Here is a 25,863-nt window from a genome sequence, read left to right on the forward strand (position 1 = left end):
TTGTTTTATATTATATTATTTAATTATTTATCACATTATAATATTTTTAAATTAAAAAAAAAAATAACAATACATTTTTACAATCTTCAGACAAGGCTAAACATATTTTTACTTTATATAATATTCTAATGTTTAAAATACATTCAATCTATATCCAAATATGATAAATCATCTTCATCTCCTAATGAGAAAATATTTGACAAATCTGAGGATGGTTCATTTTGGATTGTTGACGAATTCAATGTATTTGATTGTTCTTGACCTCTGTTTGAATTAGTTGGCTTTTTGTTACATCTATATGCACTCAATTTCAATCTTGCCAATTGCCCTGTATCTAATTTAGCACTAGATGGTGTTTGTGAAGTGTAAGTTTTTCGTTTCAAACATGGACTATTACAAATCTGAGTTGACGGCTTTGGTGGTGATACAGCCGTTATTGGCAAGGTTGATGATTTTATGTTGGTTATTTTTTTACTGGTACTGTTGACAAAAATATCTTCATCATTAGAGTCTTCATCAATCATAACTTGCGTATTTTTGGGAGAGTTAGAACATATTTTCTTATTTTTAGAAGATGTTGACGGTTTCATTATTTCTTTTATGTGCATCTGAGACTTGTAAAAATCTTTTTGTTTTTTTGTTTTGATATTTTGTATAGTTTCAGATATTTTGTCTGTTAAACTATTATTTGAACTTTTTGAAAGAACATTCAATGTACTAACATCATCTATATTCGAAACACTTGAGTCAGACAAATCTTCTAATGATGTATTACACCATAGCTTCATTTCCTTTTCGAGAATGTCATCTAAGCTTAACTTTTTCAAAATTGTTTCCACTATAAACAAAAAACATTGTTAAAAATACAATTTAATAATTAAATTTATAATAGTACTAAAATGCATTACTTTCTTTGATATATGATTCTTTAGGACTTGATGGAAATTTAGTGTATAAGGTATTGATGCTATCTGGAGATCCATCATCATTTGAACATTCCATCAGTGACACAGCAACTATGGCATCTTGAACCAAAACTTGATTACGGAACATGAGTTTTGCATGTGCCTGGGATAACCTTCAAAAAGTTTCAAAACAAATTACTTTAAATTTTTTGGTTTAAAACCACATCTTCTTATGACTATATTATTAATATCATACCTCAGAAGGCTTTCCAAAAACCGCACACTAGTTCTAGCAGCATTTCTGTAGGTACTTTGACGTTGCATCCAATAATATTTACTTAAAATTGTGTTAGCATCTTCTGTAGTCTCTGGAGTCATGCTTCTTATAGTGCAAAAATAGTGTTGAAGTTTTTCTAGATTCCATAATGTTGTACTGTTTTTATGAGTTCCAGGTTTTTTTCCATGAAGCACATATGATGATACAACTCTAATAAATAAGTTAAAACATACATCATATTTTATCAAAATTAAACTTACACAAGCAAAATAACATTACTTTTCCCACTCTTCATTTTTCGTGTCAATAAGAATTAAAATTAAATCAAAACGACTTAACAGTGGACTAGCAATTTTAATATTATCTGTAATGGATAAATTTAGATTATATCTACTTTTTGGATTCATTGCAGCCATAACAGTACAACGAGTGTCTAGTTTGCATACTAAACCAGCCTATAATAAAAATAAAAAATAAATTAATTCTTAAAAAAATGAAAGGTCTATCATAATTACAATAAGTAATAATTTTTATATGACTCAGTATTGTAAGTACTTTTGCAACACTAATTGATTGTTGTTCCATAGCTTCATGAATTGCTGTACGATCATCTTCCCTCAATGATCCAAACTCATCAACACAACAAATTCCACCATCAGCCAATACAAGGGCACCAGCTTCCAAATGCCATTCAGACCCTTCCTGTTAATAATAACAAATTTAAAAATCTTTAACATTAAGTATTATTATTAAACTATTATTTAGATTTAATTTTTAACCCTGAATGCTGCAACGGTCAATCCTGCTTTTGATGAGCCAACTCCAGTGGTGAATATTGATCTAGGACATACTTTCCATGCAAATTTAAGCAGTTGTGATTTGCCTGTACCTGGATCACCAACTAATAATAAGTGCGTTTCACCACGAACTCTAACTCCACCTCCTTCAGATGCTGACCGTTGCACTCCACCTGCTAAACCTAAAGCTACGGCCAATTTCGCAGTATACAATCCGTAAGTCTAAAGTTCATGTTTCGAAACCAAATTAAATAGGAATTAAAGATAATTAGAATGTAACTGACTTGAGGGCTAATTGATGCAATAATAAGATTTCTAGCTGCAAATGTATCGTTTTTATTATCTTCCCAAAATTTTTCGAATTCTTGCACCCATTCATCTGTTATCATAATTGCAGACTGTTGATCATTACAAACAATCAAATGGTTAGCTCTGAAGCATAATTCAATGTCGATATAAGAGTTTTCAATAGTTTGATGCCATCTTCGAATAACAGTGCCACTAAAAAATAATTTAATACATTATAAATTCAATACTTATGGGTTATCTCGACTACCAAAATATTTCCAAGACTACCTGTTAGAATCAAATATCTTTGTATAGGAATCTATTTAAAAATGTACATAAAAAATCTAAAAATAATATGTAGTTTTTGACATCACACTTCCAAAATATAGCTTTGCCAAGTGATTGTCTTAACAAATCCATACACTAGGCAACACTTCGCATTCTTGAAGAAATTGCACAGCTTCTTTCTCTGAAGATGGTAAATTAAAAAAATGTATAGTCATAGGGTGTATGTAGGTACTATACAGTAAATAATAACTGATGGACGTAACAAGGACGGCTGACAACTGATTGATGACATAAATACCTGGTATGATGGCAAGATACGTGGATAGTAAATTGTACATTGAAAACAAAATTAAATGATCAATAACGATGATACAGATTACAGATGACACCGCAGGAATGCACATTTTTAAATAGATTCCTATACCCAGGTAGTTGATGGAAGACGTATTAGGGTAGTCGAGATAACACGGTTGTGCACCCAAGGTAGTCAAGAAAGCATATAAGTACCATAAATTCAAATAAAAATAGGATGTATACTTATTTTTACCATATTATTACATCATCACCAGGTTTACACTTATCAACTAAATCATCTTCTAGTGATACCCACATTGAGCGAGGCATTGCTCCAAGGCCTACTTTACCAATTTGTTCCTTAGATATTAAAATAATGTATAAATATATTTTAATGTTCAAATATCATAAATGTAGATAGACACTTACTTGAATTTTAATTTCTTGATAATCTTTTATGTATTGATCTTCATCTTTTAATGGCTTTAAATTAGTACCAGGACAACCTTCTAAGTTTGGGCATTTCAAAGGAACTATTAATTTGTTAAATTGTTCATAATCAATCTTAAAAGCAACATCATAATTCATAATTTTAAATTATATTTAAAAGCTCTAGGTTTATATATTGAGCCTTTAGGGCAATCACTGTTATTATAAAATAAAATGGACTAGAAATATGAAATATTTAAATTATACCTTAACATCAAATGGTTCTTTACATTTGGAACAATAATAAACTCTTTTGTACTCTAATAACTTGGGCAAAACAGTCCGTACAACAGTGCCATTGACACGTAAAAATGAACCAATATCTTCATTACGAGGAAATATTGTACGATGAAGTTCTGGACACAAAGGTAATGCTATATAATAAAAGTCAAAATTATTTACAAGCTCCAGAGTTTTTAATTTATTATAAAATAAACATAGTCATACTAATTAAGTATTAAATATTTAAATATTTATTTAAAAACAATAATAATTTTACAATATAATATATTTGCTCTGTGAAATATAAATAAATAAACATATAGGTAAGTAAATTGTTAAAAATAAAAAAATATGCTCAATAATTAATGTTAGTATCAATAGGATATGAATACAAACCAGTAATTCGGGTGTGTATTTTTTTCTTAACCCTGAGTTTGACCGAATTATCTTTGTAATTTTTTTTCAAAACTTTTTGAACATTAATCAAATCTTTGTCAAACTGTTCAAGCAAATTAATTGAGTCCTCCAGAATTTCTTCTCCTAATTTGGCGTTTTTCTCAAAAAGTGTTAAAAAACTAAAAACCCAAACAACTGTTAATGAATTCATAGATTAAAATGTTTAATGACAACATACTTAATTGTTAACGAATAGTGTTGATTTTTGTTTTCAGATTTTAGTATATTGAATAGGTCTTCTTCGTGGTAAGTGTACAGGTACTCTTCAAACATTTTCTTTAATGTGAAAACGTAGGTAATTCACTTGTTTGCTGTTAAATGTTAATTTTCTATTTTGAAAATCAAGCAAACAATTCTTATAACTTATAAGTGGTAATTAACATCTAGTAAATAATAAAATTAAATATAATAAACATGATGAATATAATTAAATAAATAAATACATTTAATTTATCATGAAGATAAAGTGAAAGTAATTCGAAATTTAAATTACTTGTTATTTGTTTCTTATCATTGTATTAAAAAACCGCCAAAATATCAAAACAACATTATATAACTAGCTGTGATTAAAACGATGCAGTGCTATCATAATCATAGATCATAATATTATTGTTTGTTACCTTATCTGAATTCTGCCAATATTCGAATAATATCTATTGGGATTTATCTGGTCCATAATTTCTTGACATTTTTCGGGTTTATACTATGGTCTTCATAAATTGTTCAAGATTTTCAAGAGAGAAGATAATACCTCCGTTATTTCATGTACTACCTATATAATATAATTATAGTATTGTAAATTGTTGTAAGTAAACAAAATAATTTGGAACTTTTTGCATTGCACATGTGGACAAAAAATTATCTCGAAGTAATTCATAATATTATGCAAGCGTACAACATTACAATTAAATTATGAACTAAGCTTATGTATTTTACTTTTGATATAAACATATCAATAGGTATGTATAATATAATATGTTACTTATTTCTTTGCTTATATTAGGTGTATTTTTTTAATTTTAATTTGATTTTTATGTTTGTTTTTGAACAAAAAATTGTATTTATTATTTTTTTTTTTAATTTACAGATCATGAATAATTTAAATTCTGACATTAGTTGTAAGTATGAAGTACTTGCAGAAATATCATTTCATGCCAATACTTCAAAAAATCAGTATGTTAAATTATTATGTAGTCGCCTTTTGGCCCGAAGTTATCTAAGGTACATATAAATAATTAATGATGTATTTTATTTAGTTGTTAAGTGAAGATTAGGTTTATGTTAGACTATATTGTTGAATACATTTTAAAATGATTAAACTGTTGATTTTAAAATGTATAAATGTATAGGTACGCTATTTATGTTATCTATTTGAATCGCTAAATGTTAAAATGAGACTTCTACATTTCTACTGAAAATACTTTTTTGTATATTCATATAAATAATAGGTAGAGCTATTGTTTAATGTTCAAAACAGACTTTTGCTGTGAATAACAATGATGAAATAGAACAATTTTTCATTTAATATTAGAAAGGAACCTCTGCGGTTAGATTTTTACCTTCTCTTGTAACATTTGAAAATTGTCAGGGGTCCCCTATTAACATTTAGCGATTTATAATTGTATTTCTTGCTTCTAGTAAATTAGATGCAAGGTACATTAAGCAAACAGTACCTGATAATGAAGACGATTGTGCAATCATTCAAGAACAGTTTACAAATTTAAGTACCGATGAATCTCAACTACATGCTCAATGGTATGCTTATTGGGAAAAAAATGGTGAAAACTTGGTTAATGAATCTTGGATAAAACTGTATGGAAGTTGCACATTAGATGACCTTCCAACAAACCCCGAAGAATTATATCAGAATCATAAGGAACAGCAGTATAATATGTTATATTGGAAATTTATCAATGAGATTGGTCCTACTGTTTCAGAAACTGAAAAGTCTATCTCTGAGAATTCGTAAGTTCTAGTTTAATTTTTTTTTTATATCATCAATTAATTATAAAATTATTTTTATTATGTCCAAACAGTGAGAATGATGAGTGGAGTTTAAGCCATAACGAAGAAAATGATGATGATCATGTTTCAAATTTTGATTTTCTTTACAAATATAAGTAAGTTATAAATTTAAATATAAGTAGTTACTATAATAAATAAAATATATCAAAGCATAAAATCAATAACTTACTATCATTATATTATGTATTCATAAATTGATTAATTACCTAATATTTAAAAAAAATCAGTATTTATTGTTCAACAGGTTATTTTTGAGTTAGTTTTGTTGTAATAAAGTTTATGTTTTTAGACATTTTCAACGAGCAAACAGTCAACTTTCCAAAGCTTATTGGGCAATAAGTATAATTGGACATATTTATAATGATCAAAATATGTTTGATATGGGATTTGTTCAGTATCTTAAAAAAAACATTATTAAATCTACTCGTCATCTAAATGTGTACAGGTATCCAAAAAAGGTTAGTTTTGATCACGGCTGTAGATAGGATGGTATTCCTATCTACAGCCGTGGTTTTGATTAATATCTTTTTTTAAATACATTGATTTCTTGATTGATTACTAGCGTCTAATAAGATTGATAAGTACAAAATGTCTAAATAATAGCATGGACTTTAAAAAATCTAATTATTATGGTGACAAAGTGATGTAATATTTATAGTTATTTATGTTAATATTTATTATAGACATACAGTATTTATGATTAGAGTGTTAAAATATAAAAAACTTATTTTTTCCTAATCGACTTCAGCATTTCAGTGTTTAAAAATGTATTGCTTGTAAAGTATAATGATATGATATTGTTAAAATGATTTAAATTTAGCAAACATAAGGCATATTTAATCAATTTTCTCCAGCATACAACTGGCTTATAATTAACAGTTATAGTCATATTCTTGGTTATTATATCAGGTATTTATTAAATTCTTGTACTATTTGTGACAAGAATATAAATTAAACATCTCATGTTATTTTTTTAAAATTTAAATGTTGATCAATTTTTATCTTTTTAAGTTATTTATATGAACTAATATTAGTTATTACTATTATTAGTTTATTTCTTTATTATTCATGAAGAATAAAAATCAATGATCCTCATTTCCATTATTAAATTTATTTCTATTTTTAATTTTTAATTTTTTTGTTTTTTAACAAAAAGTTTTTGTTATATTTTTAGCATGGAGCATCAGTATCTGATGATAACTTGTTATTAAGTAATTCTGAGAATTGCGAGAAGAGTAAAGTCAAAAATAAAAAAGCATTAAAAAAAAAAGAATGGAAAGATATGAAAGAAAAAAATGCTATTGAACAAATGGATAGATTGGGCTATAGTTATTTGCAAAATCAACCTAAATTGTTGAAATATTGGAAAAAAAGATATTTGTTATTTTCTGAATTTGATAAAGGGATAAAACTAGATGAAGGTATTTTTATAATTGTGTACTTACAGATTATAATTAAATATTAAAACATATTATTTAAATAATTATAATTTAATCTCCATAAATATTAAACTTGATATATTTGAAATGTCTTATAAATTATAATTGGTTTCAGAGAGTTGGTATTCTGTTACTCCTGAAATAATTAGCATTCATATAGCTGAACGATGTAGCTGCTATTTGCTTGTAGATCCATTTTGTGGAGCTGGAAGTAATGTTATTCAATTTGCTAAGACTTGTGAGCTCGGTAAGTTTTAAAACGTCATATGTTTCACACATACCACTAATAATTTGAATTTATATTTGTATTTTAGTTATAGCTATTGATATTGATCCAAAAAAAATTGAAATGGCTCGTCACAATGCAGAGTTATATGGTGTTGCAGATAGAATTCAATTTATCATTGGTGATTACTTTACTTTAGCGCCAACTCTTAAAGGCGATGTTGTGTTTTTGTCACCACCATGGGGTGGTCCTGATTTTACAGACCTTGAAGAATACAAAATGAGCTACATAATGCCTGAGAAAGGTGGCATAAAAGAAATGATGAGTTTGACTCGGCAAATCACCTCAAATATTGCTCTACATTTACCTAAGAATACTAATATTTTTGATGTAAGACAAAATAATGTGTTTAATGTAATTATTAAGGAACAGATTTATAATTTAGTGCATATATTTGTAAACTAAGCTGTTTGAAATTTGATGAGGATTATCCCTGATTTAGATCATTATTATTAAAATGATTGTATTTTGTATATTTTGTTATTTTCTAGTACATATTTTTGTTCCATCTTATATTTTCTTATTCACTGCCACACAAATTAATCATTTATCAAATTACTTATGAAAGTGAGTAATACTTAACTCATTATCAAATTAAATAAAATAATAATAATAATAATATTGACTATTTGTCTCAAATATTTATAACAATATAATTATGACTGATTGTCAAAGACATAATTGTAAGATAAGACAATATTTGATCATCCAGTACAACAAGGTAAAATATTATGAATTACTTTTTTTTCATTTTTTATGATTGTGTATTAAGAATGTGATTGGTGAAGAACTTAGTGAAGACGACAAAATACTTACTTTTAACATAGTTTTAAATAAAATGTTTTCGTTTAAACTAGTACATTGAAATAGAGTCTGTTATCAGTGATATGTTTAAGTTTAGCAAATTACAGTATTTTTGGAAGCATATTTTGAGGATTTTTTGTGCATATAAATTTGTTCCTTAGTAATGAGAAATATGTAATAACTAATAATTATCAAATAATCACATATAACACATGTTTCATTATATTTTTTCAGTGCATTCAATCTTCAGAAGATGGTTTTATTGAGGTACAACAGAATATGCTTAATTCAAGGTATAACTCTTTAACAGCTTACTATAGTGAACTGTATGGTCTGTGTGATGAAGATACTGGGACATATTATGATGATTAAAGTTTAGAAACAATAGATTTAATACGAATATTTTATATTGTGATGTTTGATATCCCACAATTTTCTATATATTTAGTGTATGCTACAGTTCTTATAAAGCCCTGTCCAGACTGAGAAATATTGGTCAGAAACTAATATTTATTACATTGTCGCCAACAAATGTTTATGTTACCAGTTATGATAGGAAACTAAAAATATTGTCGATGAAAAATCAGAAACATTTCGATAAATGTTTCTTCGGTTTGGATGGGGCTTTAGACAACATTTATTGTGTATAAGGAAATGCGTAATGGAGTATCCTATTTAATATTATCATATATACTGGGTGATTCATTTAACTTAGAATACTTAATATTTAAAAGTTTTAATGTTTTTAAAAATATTTTTTCATATGGTTTTAAGAGGACGCTACACTTGCATGTGTCGTCTCAGTCTTACAAGCGTACTACATAGCAAATTTTTGTTCGCTAGATTAAATATTGTGCTGTTAGTTTTGATATTAGAGTGAATTGACCCATTATCAAACTTTTAGGTACGAACATTATCTGTGTTCTCATGTTGGTTTTTTACGATATTTTAATTTTTAAATGAGTTAAGTGAATTTTCAAATATTCATTCTTAACATGCCCATGACTTATTTAAAAATTAAAATATCGTAAAAAACCAACATGAGAACACAGATAATGTCCGTACCTAAAAGTTTGATAGTGGGTCAATTCGCTCTAATATCAAAACTAACAGCACACTATTGAATTTAGCGAACGAAATTTTGCTATGTAGTATGCGTGTAAGACGGAGACCACACAGGCGGATGTAGCGTCCTCTTAAGTTGTTACAAAAAATATTGTTACTAACAAATTATATTTATGAATTTTCAAGTTTTTACTTTTTTGAATTACAACTTACAATTACGGATTTAATTTCATCTTCTAAAGCAAAATAGTTTGCCGAGTATTTTGGTGCTTATAAATCGAATTTAGAATGAGTAATTTATGAGTTATAAGTATTTAGAATTTAAATGAGCTGAGTAATGGATCAACATATTTAATGAGTAAACCATGTTTCATTTTGCTCATCAAACTTTAAATACTTACAACTTATAAGCTAATTGTCTCAAATTAAATTCTTATACATTGAAATATTTTGAACAATTTTTTGCTTTGAAATATGAAATTATAATTGTATGTTGCCATTCTAAAAAGTTTAAAAATTTTTAAAATTTTAAAATATATATTTGTTTAAAAATGTTTGTTTCATAAAACGTTTATACTTTTTTGAAATAAGGAGTGTTTAGTGATAAAGGAATCACCCGGTATAATGTATGTTAGAGTAATTTCCGTATCATATAAATATTAAGAGAGAGTACAATCCCACATATTATCTATTTGTACACATATTGTATTGTAAAATATATAATTTAATATCTCTACATAATATTCATTATTTAATATTTCATTGCCATCCATTCCTAAGTAGCCCTTTATCTATGATAATACCAGTTAAACCATTCTCACCTTATAAAAAAAAGTTACATATTATAAATCTACATAACAATAAGTCAATAAATATCCAGGATATGATCTAATAAACAACAAAATACTATATCCTATTTCTGATACATATTTTCAATGCATCATTTCAATAGATCATCTTATATACCTCCAATATGAATATTTTCAACTATCATTAATTTCTAAACCTGAAAAACTAAATCATCTAATAACTTCATAGCATTCAATAAGCTTACTATCTATATTTGAAAAATTAAATCATCTAGTAACTTTATACCGTTCAATAAGCTTACTACCTATATTAGAAAAACTCTTTTTAAAAAGTTGCTACTACAAAGAATTGTGCCGATTATCAAAGAAAAGAAATTCTTATCCAAGAACCAATTTAGTTTTCCCTTATATCATTCAATAATCTATTAAATATATTGAATCACTGACAAAACCAGTCAGTACAAGTTAATTTTACTTTCTGATTATTCCCAACTATCCCTCAATAACATACCTTTACCAATTCAAAATACAACTAAATAATTAGAAGCCAATTCACATAAATGACAAACTTGGGCTAACATACAAAAAATAAAATAAAACAACCCAACTATCGCTGAAGGCACTGTTGCTGAACGGTCCCCCTCAAGTCATTCAAACTAATGTTCATGTTATATTCATTCATTTCATTTACTTATTATGCCCATTTATAAATAAAGTAAATTTAAAAAGTTTTCAATTAAAAAAAAAAATTCATTATAACTACTAACTAGCGACTTCTAAATTCTAATATAAAAATATACCATGAATATATATATAGTTAATATATTTTTATCAATATATCTACTTACCTAATCTGTTTTGACTTTTGGCAAAATTGTTTGTTTATAAATTAATTTTTAAATACACTATAGATTTTAAACTATTAAAACCTTAAAAATCAAAACATTAAAATAGTTTCTGACAAATCAGAATATAATGTTATTTATTTTAAATATTTTAAATTTTGAGTGGAGCGATGAATGTATAGATTTTACATTTTTTTTTTTTTTTTTTTTGTATGCCTGTTATTACTTTTTGGGGCACTAAAAATGGTTTAAATATATCCATTCAGAAAGAGTGCATGTAAAAACTTTGAATTATATCGTTTTAAGAGTAATTAAACAAATTTACTCAAATTACTTTATAAAAATGTTATGTTGGCTTAAAAATCTATTTTTTTTTATCTGATTAAATAAGTCATGAATTTCAAAACAAAACAGTATACACTTCAGTGTAAAGAAATGTATACCAACAAATGTAAATACCTCTGCAGGTAGTTATTATTAATATACTTTATACAATATACCTACTAGACTTGCAGGATCAGATTCGTCTATATAAGACTATAAATAGTAAAATAAATACACTATCCGAGAATAATGAATATGAATAACAATTTATCTGCAACAGTCTTGTTGTTTTATTTGTGGTGTGTTAAAAATTATCATTATACGATATTAGATAAACATTTTTGCTAATATTATATACTTGAATATACCTATAACTATTATCACATAAAATACTTATAACCAAGGTGGACTGATATCAATCAATAAATCTGCTTTTAAGTGTGTAAATGATAAAATTCGAAATCGTATGGTTATATATGTATATACCATATGGTATATAAAAATAAATAAATTTCATAAATAGTCGAAAAAATATTTATGGGGAGGGGGGATTTCAGCGTATATTATGGTCTGTTTTCTCACTACAACCCTCTTAGTTATGCCTATGACGAAGACATAAAAATGTGGCTCGGGTAGTAGGTACCTACATTTTCTTGGCCTGAATTTTTCTCCCACAACGTTCCTGACAAGTAGAATGAAAATATGGGATACTATACGTTTCTACTTTAAAAGCATCAGTACATTATCCACCATAGCCTATAGGTTGAAGAATTAAAAACTGTAAAATACGTAATTGGTTCTTTTATTCTAATTAATGACAATCATTATAGAACTAAACTATCAAATACAATTTTGTACAAATATTAAACATTACTCCTCGTATAAAATGTTGAGAAACAAATTTAAATTTCAAGGTTAAAAATACAAACATATTATATTTATTTAAACAAATAATAATAAATTGTACTTGAGCATACCGTATGTGATTAACAATTTCAACCTTGTTAGAACGTTAAAAATTGTTTCAAACAAAATAGATAATATTAATAAAAATAATTATAAGTCCATAACATATATTATAATTATTATATACCTATATAATTTTAAATATACCTACCTATTTACATCCAATTGATTCTCAAAAATTTTAGACATAGCAATAGCGGCAAAGTGACAGGACTCGCAACACCACTATAATAGTACAATATCTATAACATCTATATAATACCTATCTATAACCTACCTGTCTACATCACATGTACACATCACTCTTTTAACATTAATCACTCATTATCTGGAAAAATACTTGTATGTTAATTTTAAGTCATTGTGACACAACATTTATTGAAAAAATTACAAGTACAGGTAGATTTATTATTGAGGAATATGACATTAAAAGTGTATAATAAATATAGGTGTAAAAAATTACTACGTCATTAGAAAAAAAAAAAATAAGTGAAAAAAAAATGATTTTTTTCGATGATTTTGTTCTGAAGTGGCTTTAGGAATTCTATGACAACAGATCTTCACTTTATACTGAACCACCCTTCACTCTACAGTAATTATTATACCTATACACACAATATATATTATCTCAACATATCATGTATACCTATGATTTTAAAACCTAGAATCGTGAACTCGCGGATAAAAGATACTAAACGGGCGTCTTTATATAATAAACCTAATACAATAATATTTAGAATAATAGTATATATTTATAATTTATCTAAATATCGACCGATGGATTGTCGTAGGAAATGACTTGCGGTATTTTTGCGTTTTTCCTCCGCGTATTGGGTCCGTTTCTGACGCTGTCGTCCAGGATTTCTTGGATTTCCAAGAACGTCTTGCCAGTGGTCTCGACCGCGTACCTGTGCGAGAAATACGCGCAGGCAAAGTTGACGGCGGAGAATGTCCAGAACATGGTGTAGTAGCCGTACCAGTGCGAGACGACGAGGAACGTCTTGTTGGACACGAACGAGAAGAAGGCGAGCGTGACGGACGCGATCGCCGAGCACCGGGACCGGACGTTTACCGGAAACATCTCGCCGAGGAACACCACGGGTATGAAGCCAATGCCGATGGAGAACGTGGCGGCGAACGTGGTGTGACACGCGTACGGAAGCCACCGGTACGCCGCTGCGGCGCCCGCGAAGTGCTCGGCCGCGAAGTAATAGACGCCGAAGACGAACGTGACCACTCCCAGGCCCACCTCGGAGCCGATCAGCAGTGGCTTCCGGCCCACCCGGTCGACCAGGGCCAACCCGACGAAGTTGACCACCACCAGGACGATGGCGAACGCGATTATGAACTCGAACTTGCCCAGGATTGGTGAAGGTTCGGGCAAAATGAGCGCGGAGTACGCTGTCAGGCTGCTGATGCCTCCGGCACGCTGTCCAGCGCACGCCACCACCACCACGGCCAGCGCGCGTAAGTTGTTCCGGTTGGTGAACAGCTCGCCGATCGCTGACCCGTTTTCCATGTCCTTCCGCACGTTGGTCTCCATCAGCCGGAGCTCTGTGGCCACGGTGGCGTCTATGTCTTCGTCGCCGCTGCCACTCTCGGCGTCACAGCCCCTGTACCAGCGCAGGCACCGAGCTGCATCAGCCGCCCTGCCCACCTTGAGCAGGTAGTACGGTGACTCGGGCACCCAGAGGAACGCGATGAAGAACAGCACGGGCACGACGGCGGACGTAGCGTTGAGCGCGTGGTACGACACGTACGGGCCGACGATCACTTCGAACAGGACGCCGCCGCTGAGCTGTATGGTAAACACGCTGCCTAGGGCGCCGCGGATGCCAACGCCCGCGATCTCACCCAGGAACACCGGCACCACCGTGTACGAGATACCCTTGCCCAATCCCGCCATCAACCTGGCCGTGTACAGGGCGACCGTGGTGGGCACGAACAGCGTCAGCGTCCAGGAGACGATGAACAGTGGGCCGAGGGCGGCGATCACCATCTTCCGGCCGTAGCGGTCCATCAGGTAGCCGCCGAACAGCGGGCTGATAAAATTGCCCAGGTCCATCATGCACACTATCCATGACAGCTGGTCGTAGGTCACGTGTAGATCGCCCGTCTGGTGCTTCATGAACTTCTCGGACGCCGAGCTTGGCCATCCCAGCCACATGCCACTGATGAATATCGACATGGACGCTATATTAATAATCATAATAATAAATAATATAATATGGGAGCCGCGGTTGGTTATAATCGGGGCTCATAACTTCTAGCATTTGCATTTTTTTTTTTTTGTGAGGTCCTAGAGGTACCTATTATGTGCGCTATACATTTGTTTCAGATAACCAAGAAGCTACATACAAAATTTTATGTTGCATATTTCTGCATATTCCAGAGTATAAGTGCTATTTTGCTTTTTTTCGCTTATTTTTGGATTTTTGCATGATTTTGATCATTTATTTTTTAAAAATTTTTTTCAGTAGCCTATAAATTTATAAATTTTTTTTTAACAGACCAATCGCATAATAAATGAGTAGCACAAGTAGTTTATGATACAATAAAGTACAATAATTCCGATGTTATATATATATCAATTTTTTTTTTAATAATAGAAGCTAAAATAATAAAATAATATAATAAATAATAACTTTTGTATACAAATGTTTTTTTACATATTTTAGTATTTTTTAGTACATATTTAAGCGCTTATATGAATACTTTTTAAAGCATATTTAAGCGCTTATTTTTTTTTTTTATTAAGAAAGACAATTTACAATCTGTACACAATAATTATAATAAGCAAATAAGATAAAAACAGAATAAAGAAGCATGAATGACGTGATGAGGAAGAAACCCAATGGTAACACCTCCTTTACTAATTTAATAGGTCTCTACGACTCTACACCATTTTCGCTTTAGTCTGCGTGGTGGGTTTTTTGGGAGGGTGAGGGAGGACATGTGTGATATTAAATAGTATTGTGATGAGTGCTTAAATTTTGGTGGAAACGTGTATACATTGTTTTGGCTAGTTCAGTGGTAGTTAATATTTTTAAGTCATTGTGTAAGGTAGATTTTGAAACGTACCAGGGGGCTTTGGTTACTAACCTTAGCGCTATTGATTGAAAAGCCTGAATTGGCCTGATGTTCGAGGGCTTGGCTGGGCCTCAGATTGCTATTCCATAAGACCAGAATGGTCTTATGATTTTAAGCGCTTATAACAACCTTTTTTAGAGCTATAAGTTATGAGCCCTGGCCCTGGTTATAATATATCATCATATTATTACATCGTAATGAACGTATCGTGCAGAGTATATTATTCAGAGAATATAAAATATTAAATGTTATGTAGTTACAGGTCTAAACTCTAAGTTTGATCCAAGTCGCATTAATTTGAGGGTCTGACTAATTAACGAAATGCATATTATATAAGCATTCCAAACATACCAAACATAGTCTACACAGCTATACTTATTGATATTTTTCACTATTATATTGTTTTAGGTTCCGTAATATTTAAGTATAGCCTATACTTAAATATTACGGAACCTAAAACAATATAATAGTGTATAACCTATACTGTATAGGTAGCCAGATAGACACGGTAGAGTGTAACTTAATACATGTAAATTGTAAATAGATTAACTATATATATAGGTATTAGGTACCTCTTATTGTTATATTGAACTATAAAGCCACTAACGCAATCATAAATTCTATATTAAGTCATATTACAAATTAAGTAATCGAAATTGATATTATGATTTTTTTTTATTTATATTTCAAAATGAAATTGTTAAACATATTAATTTCCTATTATAGTATTCAAAATTTAGTAATATAACTTTTACGTTTAATGTCGATGTTTGAGTTACCGAGAACAAAACTATATTTGCGTAAAACACTATATCTGCTCAATTGTCATAGTTTATAATTTAATATATACTATCTACAAATGCTACAATAATTTTGATCGCTCTTTTTGAAAGTTTGTTAATTTTGTCCCGTAAAAAAAAAATGTTATTTAATTTTGTGTGTAAAAATTGTACATAGGTAGGTATAACACGCTTGCAACATGTCTTATTTATTGAACATCTATTTATTTTTTTAACAGGTATTAAGATACATATTTAAGGAAAAATACTTAGCATCACTTTACATCATGCTATTTACAGTTGGGCCATAACCTGATTCTTGTAATAAATAAATATTAAATTAATTACAACCGAAATTAGAAAATTGTTTATCAAATCCATAACAATTATAACAAATTGTAATATTGGTAAATTTGCATCGTTAAATGTAGAAAAAAATTAGTCAAGCCACTGCTCGCATAATAGTGTTCTAAAATATGTTATCTTTAAATATTATTATTCATAAAAAATACGACTTTTTTAGTACAATCTCCAACATATTTGTATAATAGATTGGTGTCCAAAAAATCTAATCAACTTTGCATAAAAATATTGGTATATTAAGGCAATTTGATACAAATACTGATACAAAATTATAAAACAAGCCCTAAGGTGAGACTCAGACCCATCAAAATTAAAAAAAAAAAGTATTCACACAGTATAAACACGTCCTTTTCATAAATTTCCGTCTACATGGGTACCTATAACATTTGATTATTGCAAAATATTATGAACCATGCAAGCAGATGGTTGTATTCTCGGTTCGATGACTTCTCGTTTAAAATATAATAAAAAGTTGATGAAATTTCGGTATGTTTTTATTCCCATTGTCATCGTTTATTATAATGCAAACGTCATAGTAAAACTAAACTGCACAAGGTTTTAATTGCTGACGATAAGTCATAAGCATATTATTATTTTAGATATATCTAACATTAACTTTAATTGTTCGATATGTTAATCACTTTATGCAGCAACAATTTCTATATTTAAATTATTTGATTAATCTAAACGCCTTTAGTAATACTCAATGGGACTTATTTATAGTTAAAGTATAATATTGATATTCATCAGTCATCAAGTCATAAACTATACTATAGTAATTACTTATTAATAATAATTATACTCGGTTAACACAAAATTCATAATCTAGTGTTCCAGATTCCAGTTACATTATTGTATAAAGTAATAATATTACTACTTACTAGATTAGTATTAACTATTTATAGACTCCTATATTAGGTAGATATTCATAAATCATATTGATGTAAGTATATTAAAGACAGTTAAATCCAAAAACAATTAAACCTATTTAAAACAGGTCATTTAATATCACAGTTTTAGCAGTAGATATTGTGACTCATTCCATTTTTAAGTAGAATATTCATGCAGAAGGAAATAATTTTGTTTAATAATAATATGTGCAATTTTGATCTATATAGATACCGGAAAGTCAGTAGCTTTAATTCAAAATGTTTTGTGTAAATATTTAAATGCAGTTATTTTATAAGTATTATATAAATGAGTATAATATGAATAACGACCTCTTTTTACTGTATGATTTATAAATTAATAATATGTAGAAAAAATAATTTTGAATTAGTGAGGAAAGTTCATAGAATCAGATTTAGTTTGGATAAACTGATAAATTGTTGTTCTCAAATTGAAAAATGGCGATTGGATAACACTACTAACACTCAGATGTACATTAAGTTTCAAAGCAGTCACCGTAGTGGATGTGTTAAATTTGAAGACGATTTGTCAGTCTCTAATATCATTATGTCTAAGTATATTGTACCGATATGATATTATTGAGATTAATGTAATTTTATTGAACTATAAGTCATTTGTAGGTACTACAGTAGGTTAAATTAACATTTTTCGAAAAATGTCATTCCACTGTGTGTAAAATAATATATTTTAAAAGTTTCAAGTACCCATAAATAATATTAATATTATAACAAAATAACAAAAATCATTATTCTTTGTTTAAATGTCTAATTTCGTTCAAATTAAAACTTATAATGTGTATTTAAAAACTGCGTTTATATATTATTTTCAAATTTATATACAGTTTACAATATTACATTATTTATTTTTTATCCCCTTAAGTATCAACAAGATTATTTTTCCAATCAGAAAAAATGCAGTATAAAATCAAATAAGTAACTTTTATCGTCTTAAAAAGTGATGAAATATCGCTCCACTTATAATTTAAATTCTTATAGTTTTTTAAATACTTTAAAAATATAATTCACCAAACATTTTTATTTAAATTTATGACTATTATGTTATATATGTGACTTGTTGTTTTGTGTTAAGAAATTAAAGATCAATCATAATTTTTATCTAGAAATTATTGTATGCTCGTTTATTATACGTGTGCTCTTACCGGCTATAGTGGCGTATATTTGTCTATGAACTCCCGATTTAAGCATCTTCGAAAGTGTTTCGGTTCTTCTCTGTCAAATGCGTAAATTATTGCTCCTAATAAATGAATTATTAAGACAAGTTACCTGTAATAAAAAAACACAATTATATCGTTTGATTATATTTTATTGTGAGGTATGTGTTTACTCATTATATTGACTCTTCTCATACAAAATGCTTAATCATAATTATAACTAATGTATGTACATCGTTAATTTGACATGAACATTTTTTATTTTTGATAATTCAACCAAAAGTTACATCTCGATTAATTTGATATCCAAGGGAAAAGTGAAAAGTATATATATATTATGACAATGACTGAAAGGTAGACGAAATTAAGAAGTTTCTTTTTCTACTACTCTAAAATTATTTATTTTTTTTAATTTTCTCATTTAATCTAATTTGTATTTAACTTATAATTAAACACAAATAATCTAATTTTTATGGATAAAAAAATAGCGTATTATTTTATTATTTTTATAAAAAATATTTAAATTTATAACGTGTTGAAGATCTATAATATTCTTTACTTTAAAATAAATGGTGTAACGATATAAAAATAAAAATAGGTATATCCATTTCAGTAAAAATATCAACCTCAAGTCTCTTGCGTATTTGAATATTATATTTTTCATACTATAGTATAAATACAATTTTATTTTATTATTATTTAAAACAATAGTAATAATTGTCATGACAGTTTACAACCTGTCTAGCAATAATATGGCGATAAGTAAATTCAGTATAATTTACAACTACCTAAATAAAACTATATTCAACTGCATACTTATATGTAATGATATATATATTAATACAATCAGATTATATTTATAGATGGAAATCATGGCTAATATTAGGCGGGGGAGGGTTTAAATATTCTATAATATATTATTCTATAAGCTTTGTCTTTACGCTCCTAACAAATTTAACAATACTGAATTTTCGAGGGAGACACCACATAATTAACCTGGTAATTTATTACAAATATAATAATATTTAATGTTTTAATTATTATTAAGATGTATCTAATTATAATATAACATCGTTTCAAAATAATACAAAATATGTATCTCCAAAAAAATACAAAATGAGTCATACATTTCAAATTTTACAGAAATATAAACACATAATGTAGTTAAAATACCCAGTAGCGTACGGAGGATTTTAGTTCGGTTAGGGTTGTACATGAGTAAATAATTAAACATTTTGTTTAACAGTTTTTATATAATTAGTTATAATTCATAATAAATTAAAAATTTAATTTACATCTATTAAAAATTACCAACAATTGATCGACTCTATATATTGAAATGGTAAATATTTTTTTGTTAAATGAAAAAATTTCAAAGGGGCTCAGAATCCTAAAACCCAACCCCTGAGTACGCAACTGAAAATACCACACATAATGCAAATCCCAACGAGAGAATAAATGTTAAAACATTGTCATGCATAATACCTAGTATCATTGGTACCCGTATCAGTTAATGCGGCGTTTCCTGAAAAAATACATTTTGGAGATACGTTGTATTGTTTTGGCAACGATGATCATTACAACTTTGTCTTAAGAGGACGCTACACCCGCACGTGTTGTCTCCGTCTTACAAGTACGTAACATTGCAAAAACTGTTTCACGCGGGAAAGACCCGAGAAGGCTACAGTAATAACTAAGAAACGAAATTCTCACCACAGATAAAAGGGAATTTCAACTGTGCAACGCTGTTTTTATTTTTTCGATATAAGAACTGAAAAAAAGTTATTCGATTTTGAAAAACGCAAAAATAATGAATTTTGAAACAATAAGAACTTTTTTTATATTTGTGATATCGAAAAATTGAAAACAACGTTGCACAGTAAATGTTCTCCTTATTATGTGGTGAAAATTTCGTTTCTTAGTTATAACTGTAGCCTTCTCGGTTCTTTCCCGCGCGAAACAGTTTTTGCAATGTTACGCACTTGTAAGACGGAGACAGCACATGCGGGTGTAGCGTCCTCATCTTAAGGTAAACTTTCACAAAAACTATCATTGCTCTTGCCTCTATGTCAGTTATTTTATCTTTGTTGATTCTTTTGTTGTTATTATTAAGTATTTAAGTCCCATCTAGACTATAAAATATTTTTCGGATATTTATGTTTCTGACAAATTTCTTTTCGTTTTAGTCTCGAAGGTACTGATTTTCAAGGATTTTTTTAAATAGGTTATGGCTTTTGATCATATTATTATAAAATACTCACGTGGTATTTGTAATCATAATATAATATGAACCGAAGTTCCTTCTCAATGACTGAAATAACGTCACACGATATTTAGTTTGAATAATAATTACAATTATAAGGTGTATCAAACATAAAACACTTAATATCTGTCGGAGATAAATGCGAAAAAAAAGGCACAATGGATAAGTTGTACTCATGTACAGTCAAACGGTCCACGGTCGTTTGGTTAGTGGCTACTATTTAAAATAAATCTGTATAATGTGCGATGTACTGAGTTCCATTTCCCCCTCTATAATATATCGAGTCAATCGTTTTTAGTGAATCATCTATACTATTTAATATTATATAATATAATAATTATGATACAGATATAAATATAACCTATGTGGGTAGTTATTTTTAAGGACTATATTATATTTTAGTCTCTGAATACAAAGCGTAATAATAAATAATATACAATTATTGTCTACAATGAAATATTGAAAAATTATCAAACAATTAAATTTGACATAAATAATACGAATGATGTGTGCATATAAAAATTAAATCCTTATCTACTCATTAGATTCTGATTAGTATATTATTTTAGTTATAATATATGTATTATCTTGGTTTGTAGTTTATTTTATACGATTATAATATATATTATAGTATTAAATATCCAGCGCGACGGTAGTGACGCGAAGCGTAGTAGCTACGAACGTATAATAACAGGAGCAAGAGTTTTACCATTGAAAACCCGTCTTAATTTATGTTAGTTTTATTAATTAGGTTACATTTACCATAGACGTTTAACACTGCGTAAAGAATTAGATTACTATACTAAATAATTCGAAAATAAATTACCAAAATCGAAAAAAAGTCAATGATTCAATACCTACTGTCTAGTTGATAATAACGTATGCCATGAAATAAAATTAACTCGATTATTACACGACGACTATAATCTACTACAAAAAGTTAAGTTGTAAGAATAAAAATGTTAACTGAATAAGTTAATAGTAAGTTAAAAATAAAATTAATTAACTAGTTAAATTAAAAAGTTAACAAAATTAACATTTTAACCTCACTTTAACTTTTGAACAAGTTAATGCCCACCTTAGCTGATAATTTATACAATAGGAATTGTTTTGTACTTTATTATGTTCTTACTATTTTCACAGTCAGGTTTACGAAAAATGAGCAATTACGTCTGCAAGTGGCAAATTAACATCACTAGTGGTTATCAAAATTAGAACTCTTTTTAAAACTATATACTGTTTCTATCTAAAAACTGACAACTATAATACGTACAATATAAAAAACGCTTTGTTTCAGCAATATTTGAGCACCACCAATCGGCCTTGAATACGATCACTTTTCGTGAACCAAAATGTATTGGAATTTACACGACAATAGTAACAATGTTAAATACTATTAAACATATTGCTATATGACGTTAATTTATATAAGATATATTTCAAATTTTCAAATTTCAAAAAGGAGTGTTCCGTTTCAATGCTTCTCCTAACCCCACACAATAATGGAGTTTTTGTGATAGCGCTTTAAGTTTTTTGCACATAAAATAAGACTTCGTGCACACTTCGGCTCAAACGATATAAAAACGTTTGACTTGGTCAGAAGTTTAAATTTTGTAAGTAGGAATACCATTGAAATGGACCTCCTACCAGTTATGCTACAATAATTTTCTCAATCGAATAGTACAGGCAGGTATTTAGATTTATTTAAACAATCTGTTTGATATTTCTTTCTGTCCAGTGTCCATCAACTAATATTATATACTTACAGCTATAGTAATTTAACTCTGTTATTAGGATATAAATTGCAAAATGTGAAATAAGTAATTATACTCAAATTTATACTATACTTACTTTTTAAATTACTATGCTTAAAAATATTTATAGATAGATACATTGATAGGCCCAATAAAATGTACTTATAGGTAGGTACCTAAGTTGTAAGAATTTATTTTTTCATACAACACAAGTGGCAATTAACAGAAAACAGCTATATATTTCGGCAAACAATAGAAATAAATAAGTACTTAGTGAAAGGCGCATTGAACTGAAACTTCCTGAGACACTCTACGAGATGTTAGTACCCACTCCGGAGACGCGCGGCCAAAAGACTCTTTAATTTCGTCAACTCAACAGAACTGCGTCAACTTATTTAAATATTTCGAACATAAGATTAAAATGCACATTTGTAAAAATAGGTAGTAGCAATTAAGCAATATATGTAAGCAATTAATGTAATTTAAAAATGTAACGCCGGATAATAATCATGTAGTTGATGTCTTAAACAATTAATAAAAAAAAATAAGTACTTATTATTGAAAATGATGCCAGTCGCCGCGGACATAATAAAAAATAGCTGATATCACACCAAAAACACTTCGAGTAAAAAAAAAGCTAAGTTAAAAAAAATAAATTTAGTAATGATTAAATATTTAAAAGACGTGATATAATAATAATAATATGGAAACTAAGTGAAATGCCATTTTATAATATTACAAATACCTATGATGACAAATAAGATCAATTGTAATTTTAAATACTTAGTCAACATGTTGTTTATACATTATTAATTATAAAAATACTATAGTGGTTACTTATTTGTATTTATTTAAGTAGGCACTCCTACGACCTACGTCCTGCTAAATCGTTACCTAAAAAATATGTTGACCAAGTATTTAACATTACAATTGATATTATTTTTCGTCATAGGTATTTGTAATATTATAAAATGGCATTTTACTTAGTTTCCATACTAACCACATCTTTTAAAAATTTAATCATTATTCATTACTAAATTAATTTATTTTTTAACTTAGTTTTTTTTTTTACATGAAGTGTTTTTGACGTGATTATAACTATAAGACTATTAAGACTTATGTAGTGCATTAATATTACATATTTACAAAATCATAATACTGATAAAAAAAAAAATTGAATTTACCATTTTATATTTTGATGATGACAATTAAATTATTATGTTTTCTAAATTCTAATAGTATAGTTATATCAATGGACTGTGGAAACGTTGGCGCCGGCGCTTGATAACCAATAACAGTGTGTGAGAATTAGTAGGTCAATATACTAAGTATATTAAGTATATTATATTAGTAAAGTCTTCAATATAAGGTGGATTACTCAGTTTATATTGTATATAATAGTGCGAACTCAATATTTAATATACCAATCAAGTGAGAGGTTAAGTTTATAAATTTTGATTTTCTCAATAAATAATAATTTTAATAATTAAAACTGGAACATTCGAAATTCGATTGTGTGGTTGTGCTGACTAAGTGCTTTACGAACTCTTTTTACATCAATACGTCATAATATATGTTTTTGGTTAGGTAGGTACTTAAATTATTTATTATTAAAATTAGCATAAATAATTAGTTATTAGTTATTTTTTATCAACACAAATTAATATTATTGCTGCAGTTAAACTTTATAAGTAGGTATTTATGTCAATGTTTTATATATATATATATATATATACCATTATTATATGGTTTGACAGTAGAAAACCGGGAAGTCTCTAATTTGTGTAATTTTTATAGAAAATATTGGTATTATCTTAGAACATTTTAATTAGAGATTTAACATTCTAACTATAGTTGTTTCCGAGTTTACTTGAATATCGATATCAATATGAGAACATGTTGTCAGTCAGTCCGAGACATAGTGTAATGGGCAGAGAGACCATCAACTTTCACGAGTGTGTTATTTTACAAACTACCTACTAATACGTGCTTATATGCTAAGAATAAAAATCAACAACTAAACTGTATCAGATAAATGCATATTGTTAAATTCAAACATTACATATTTTCTAAAGAGTATTAAAATTTAAAAATTTAAAAATTTTTAGACTTATATTTTAAGATATTAACTAGTTAAGAGGACTCTGAGGACTATAGATAACTATATAAATATATATTCCATTTAAAATTACATCTATTCTTATTTTTTTAACACATTCGTGAATCTATAGATTTCGTCACTACTTTTGAAAGAAAATCCTACAGTTAGCTGGTCTGTGTTTTCTCAAAATGTTGATGGTAAAACTATAAGATGGACAAGATGATATAAAATCATCCTTTATATTTGTCTATAACTACGCTGTATTCGATCATTCAATGGCACAATATTGATGAGTATTATATAATGTATAGCTTATTATTTTATAGTTTTTATTAAAATATAAGGTTTTGATGAAATATAATTAACCAGCGTTAAATTTGTTGGTGTCATACTGTCATATTATACTATAGGTGCCTATTAAAATAATAATATAACATACCTGATCGTGTTTGTCGCCAAAAATTACGACCTTGAAATGACTTTTCGCAGTCCTTGACCATAATATCTCACCCAATCTCTTTTTATACAAACTCTGTTAATATAATATTATAATGCTATTAAAATATTTTAAAGATATAATACTTTTAAATTTCGTGTATAGTTATTTAAAGTTACCGGACTAGGATTACAGCTAGTTATAGGACCATAAGTCGAGCTGATTGCACTAACATTCCATTAAAATAATACACCTAATGTTAGCGGCGACTGCTGTCTAAACGCTTTTCAATCAATCGTATCAATATTATAAATTAATTGGTATAATTATATACATAAATATAATAAAATATAAATAAGTATAGTTGTTATCGTCAGCGACACTTCGTCATCGTACATTAAATTTACGGTTAACAAAA

At 28.3% G+C, this 25,863-nt stretch overlaps 3 protein-coding genes across 5 annotated transcripts; 1 reads left to right on the forward strand and 2 right to left on the reverse strand.

Annotated features, from left to right (window-relative positions):
- Positions 1-4,513, reverse strand: LOC107165702 (DNA helicase MCM9-like). The gene is made up of 12 exons (XM_089226713.1): positions 4,195-4,513; positions 3,957-4,135; positions 3,546-3,712; positions 3,279-3,413; positions 3,103-3,209; positions 2,264-2,480; positions 1,962-2,201; positions 1,738-1,884; positions 1,462-1,637; positions 1,162-1,392; positions 909-1,078; positions 1-838 (listed from the first exon to the last, which is right to left on the reverse strand). The coding sequence occupies exons 1-12, from the start codon at positions 4,287-4,289 to the stop codon at positions 144-146; spliced, it is 2,559 nt and encodes an 852-aa protein (XP_089082839.1). The 5' UTR covers positions 4,290-4,513; the 3' UTR covers positions 1-143.
- Positions 4,514-4,650: 137 nt separating this feature from the next.
- LOC107165872 (uncharacterized) lies at positions 4,651-10,376 on the forward strand. The gene is made up of 9 exons (XM_015514306.2): positions 4,651-4,975; positions 5,104-5,237; positions 5,655-5,981; positions 6,053-6,136; positions 6,331-6,499; positions 7,216-7,462; positions 7,596-7,727; positions 7,795-8,096; positions 8,805-10,376. The coding sequence occupies exons 2-9, from the start codon at positions 5,107-5,109 to the stop codon at positions 8,940-8,942; spliced, it is 1,530 nt and encodes a 509-aa protein (XP_015369792.2). The 5' UTR covers positions 4,651-4,975; positions 5,104-5,106; the 3' UTR covers positions 8,943-10,376.
- A 2,554-nt stretch (positions 10,377-12,930) lies between these two features.
- On the reverse strand, positions 12,931-25,681 carry LOC107165739 (trehalose transporter 1-like protein). 3 transcript variants are annotated; one of them, XM_089226715.1, is made up of 4 exons: positions 25,625-25,681; positions 25,449-25,541; positions 18,880-19,003; positions 12,931-14,772 (listed from the first exon to the last, which is right to left on the reverse strand). In XM_089226715.1, exons 3-4 carry the CDS (start codon positions 18,923-18,925, stop codon positions 13,343-13,345), a joined length of 1,476 nt encoding a protein of 491 aa, XP_089082841.1. In that variant the 5' UTR covers positions 18,926-19,003; positions 25,449-25,541; positions 25,625-25,681; the 3' UTR covers positions 12,931-13,342. The 3 variants fall into 3 exon arrangements, with proteins under 3 accessions (XP_089082841.1, XP_089082840.1, XP_015369604.1); XM_089226714.1 differs by having other exon boundaries at positions 25,449-25,643; XM_015514118.2 differs by lacking the exons at positions 25,449-25,541; positions 25,625-25,681 and adding an exon at positions 21,153-21,381.
- Positions 25,682-25,863: the final 182 nt, after the last annotated feature.

This window comes from Diuraphis noxia, unplaced genomic scaffold (genome assembly GCF_037042655.1).
Source record: "Diuraphis noxia isolate RWA-SAM2 unplaced genomic scaffold, SU_Dnox_SAM2 contig0004, whole genome shotgun sequence".
Taxonomy (NCBI): domain Eukaryota; kingdom Metazoa; phylum Arthropoda; class Insecta; order Hemiptera; family Aphididae; genus Diuraphis; species Diuraphis noxia.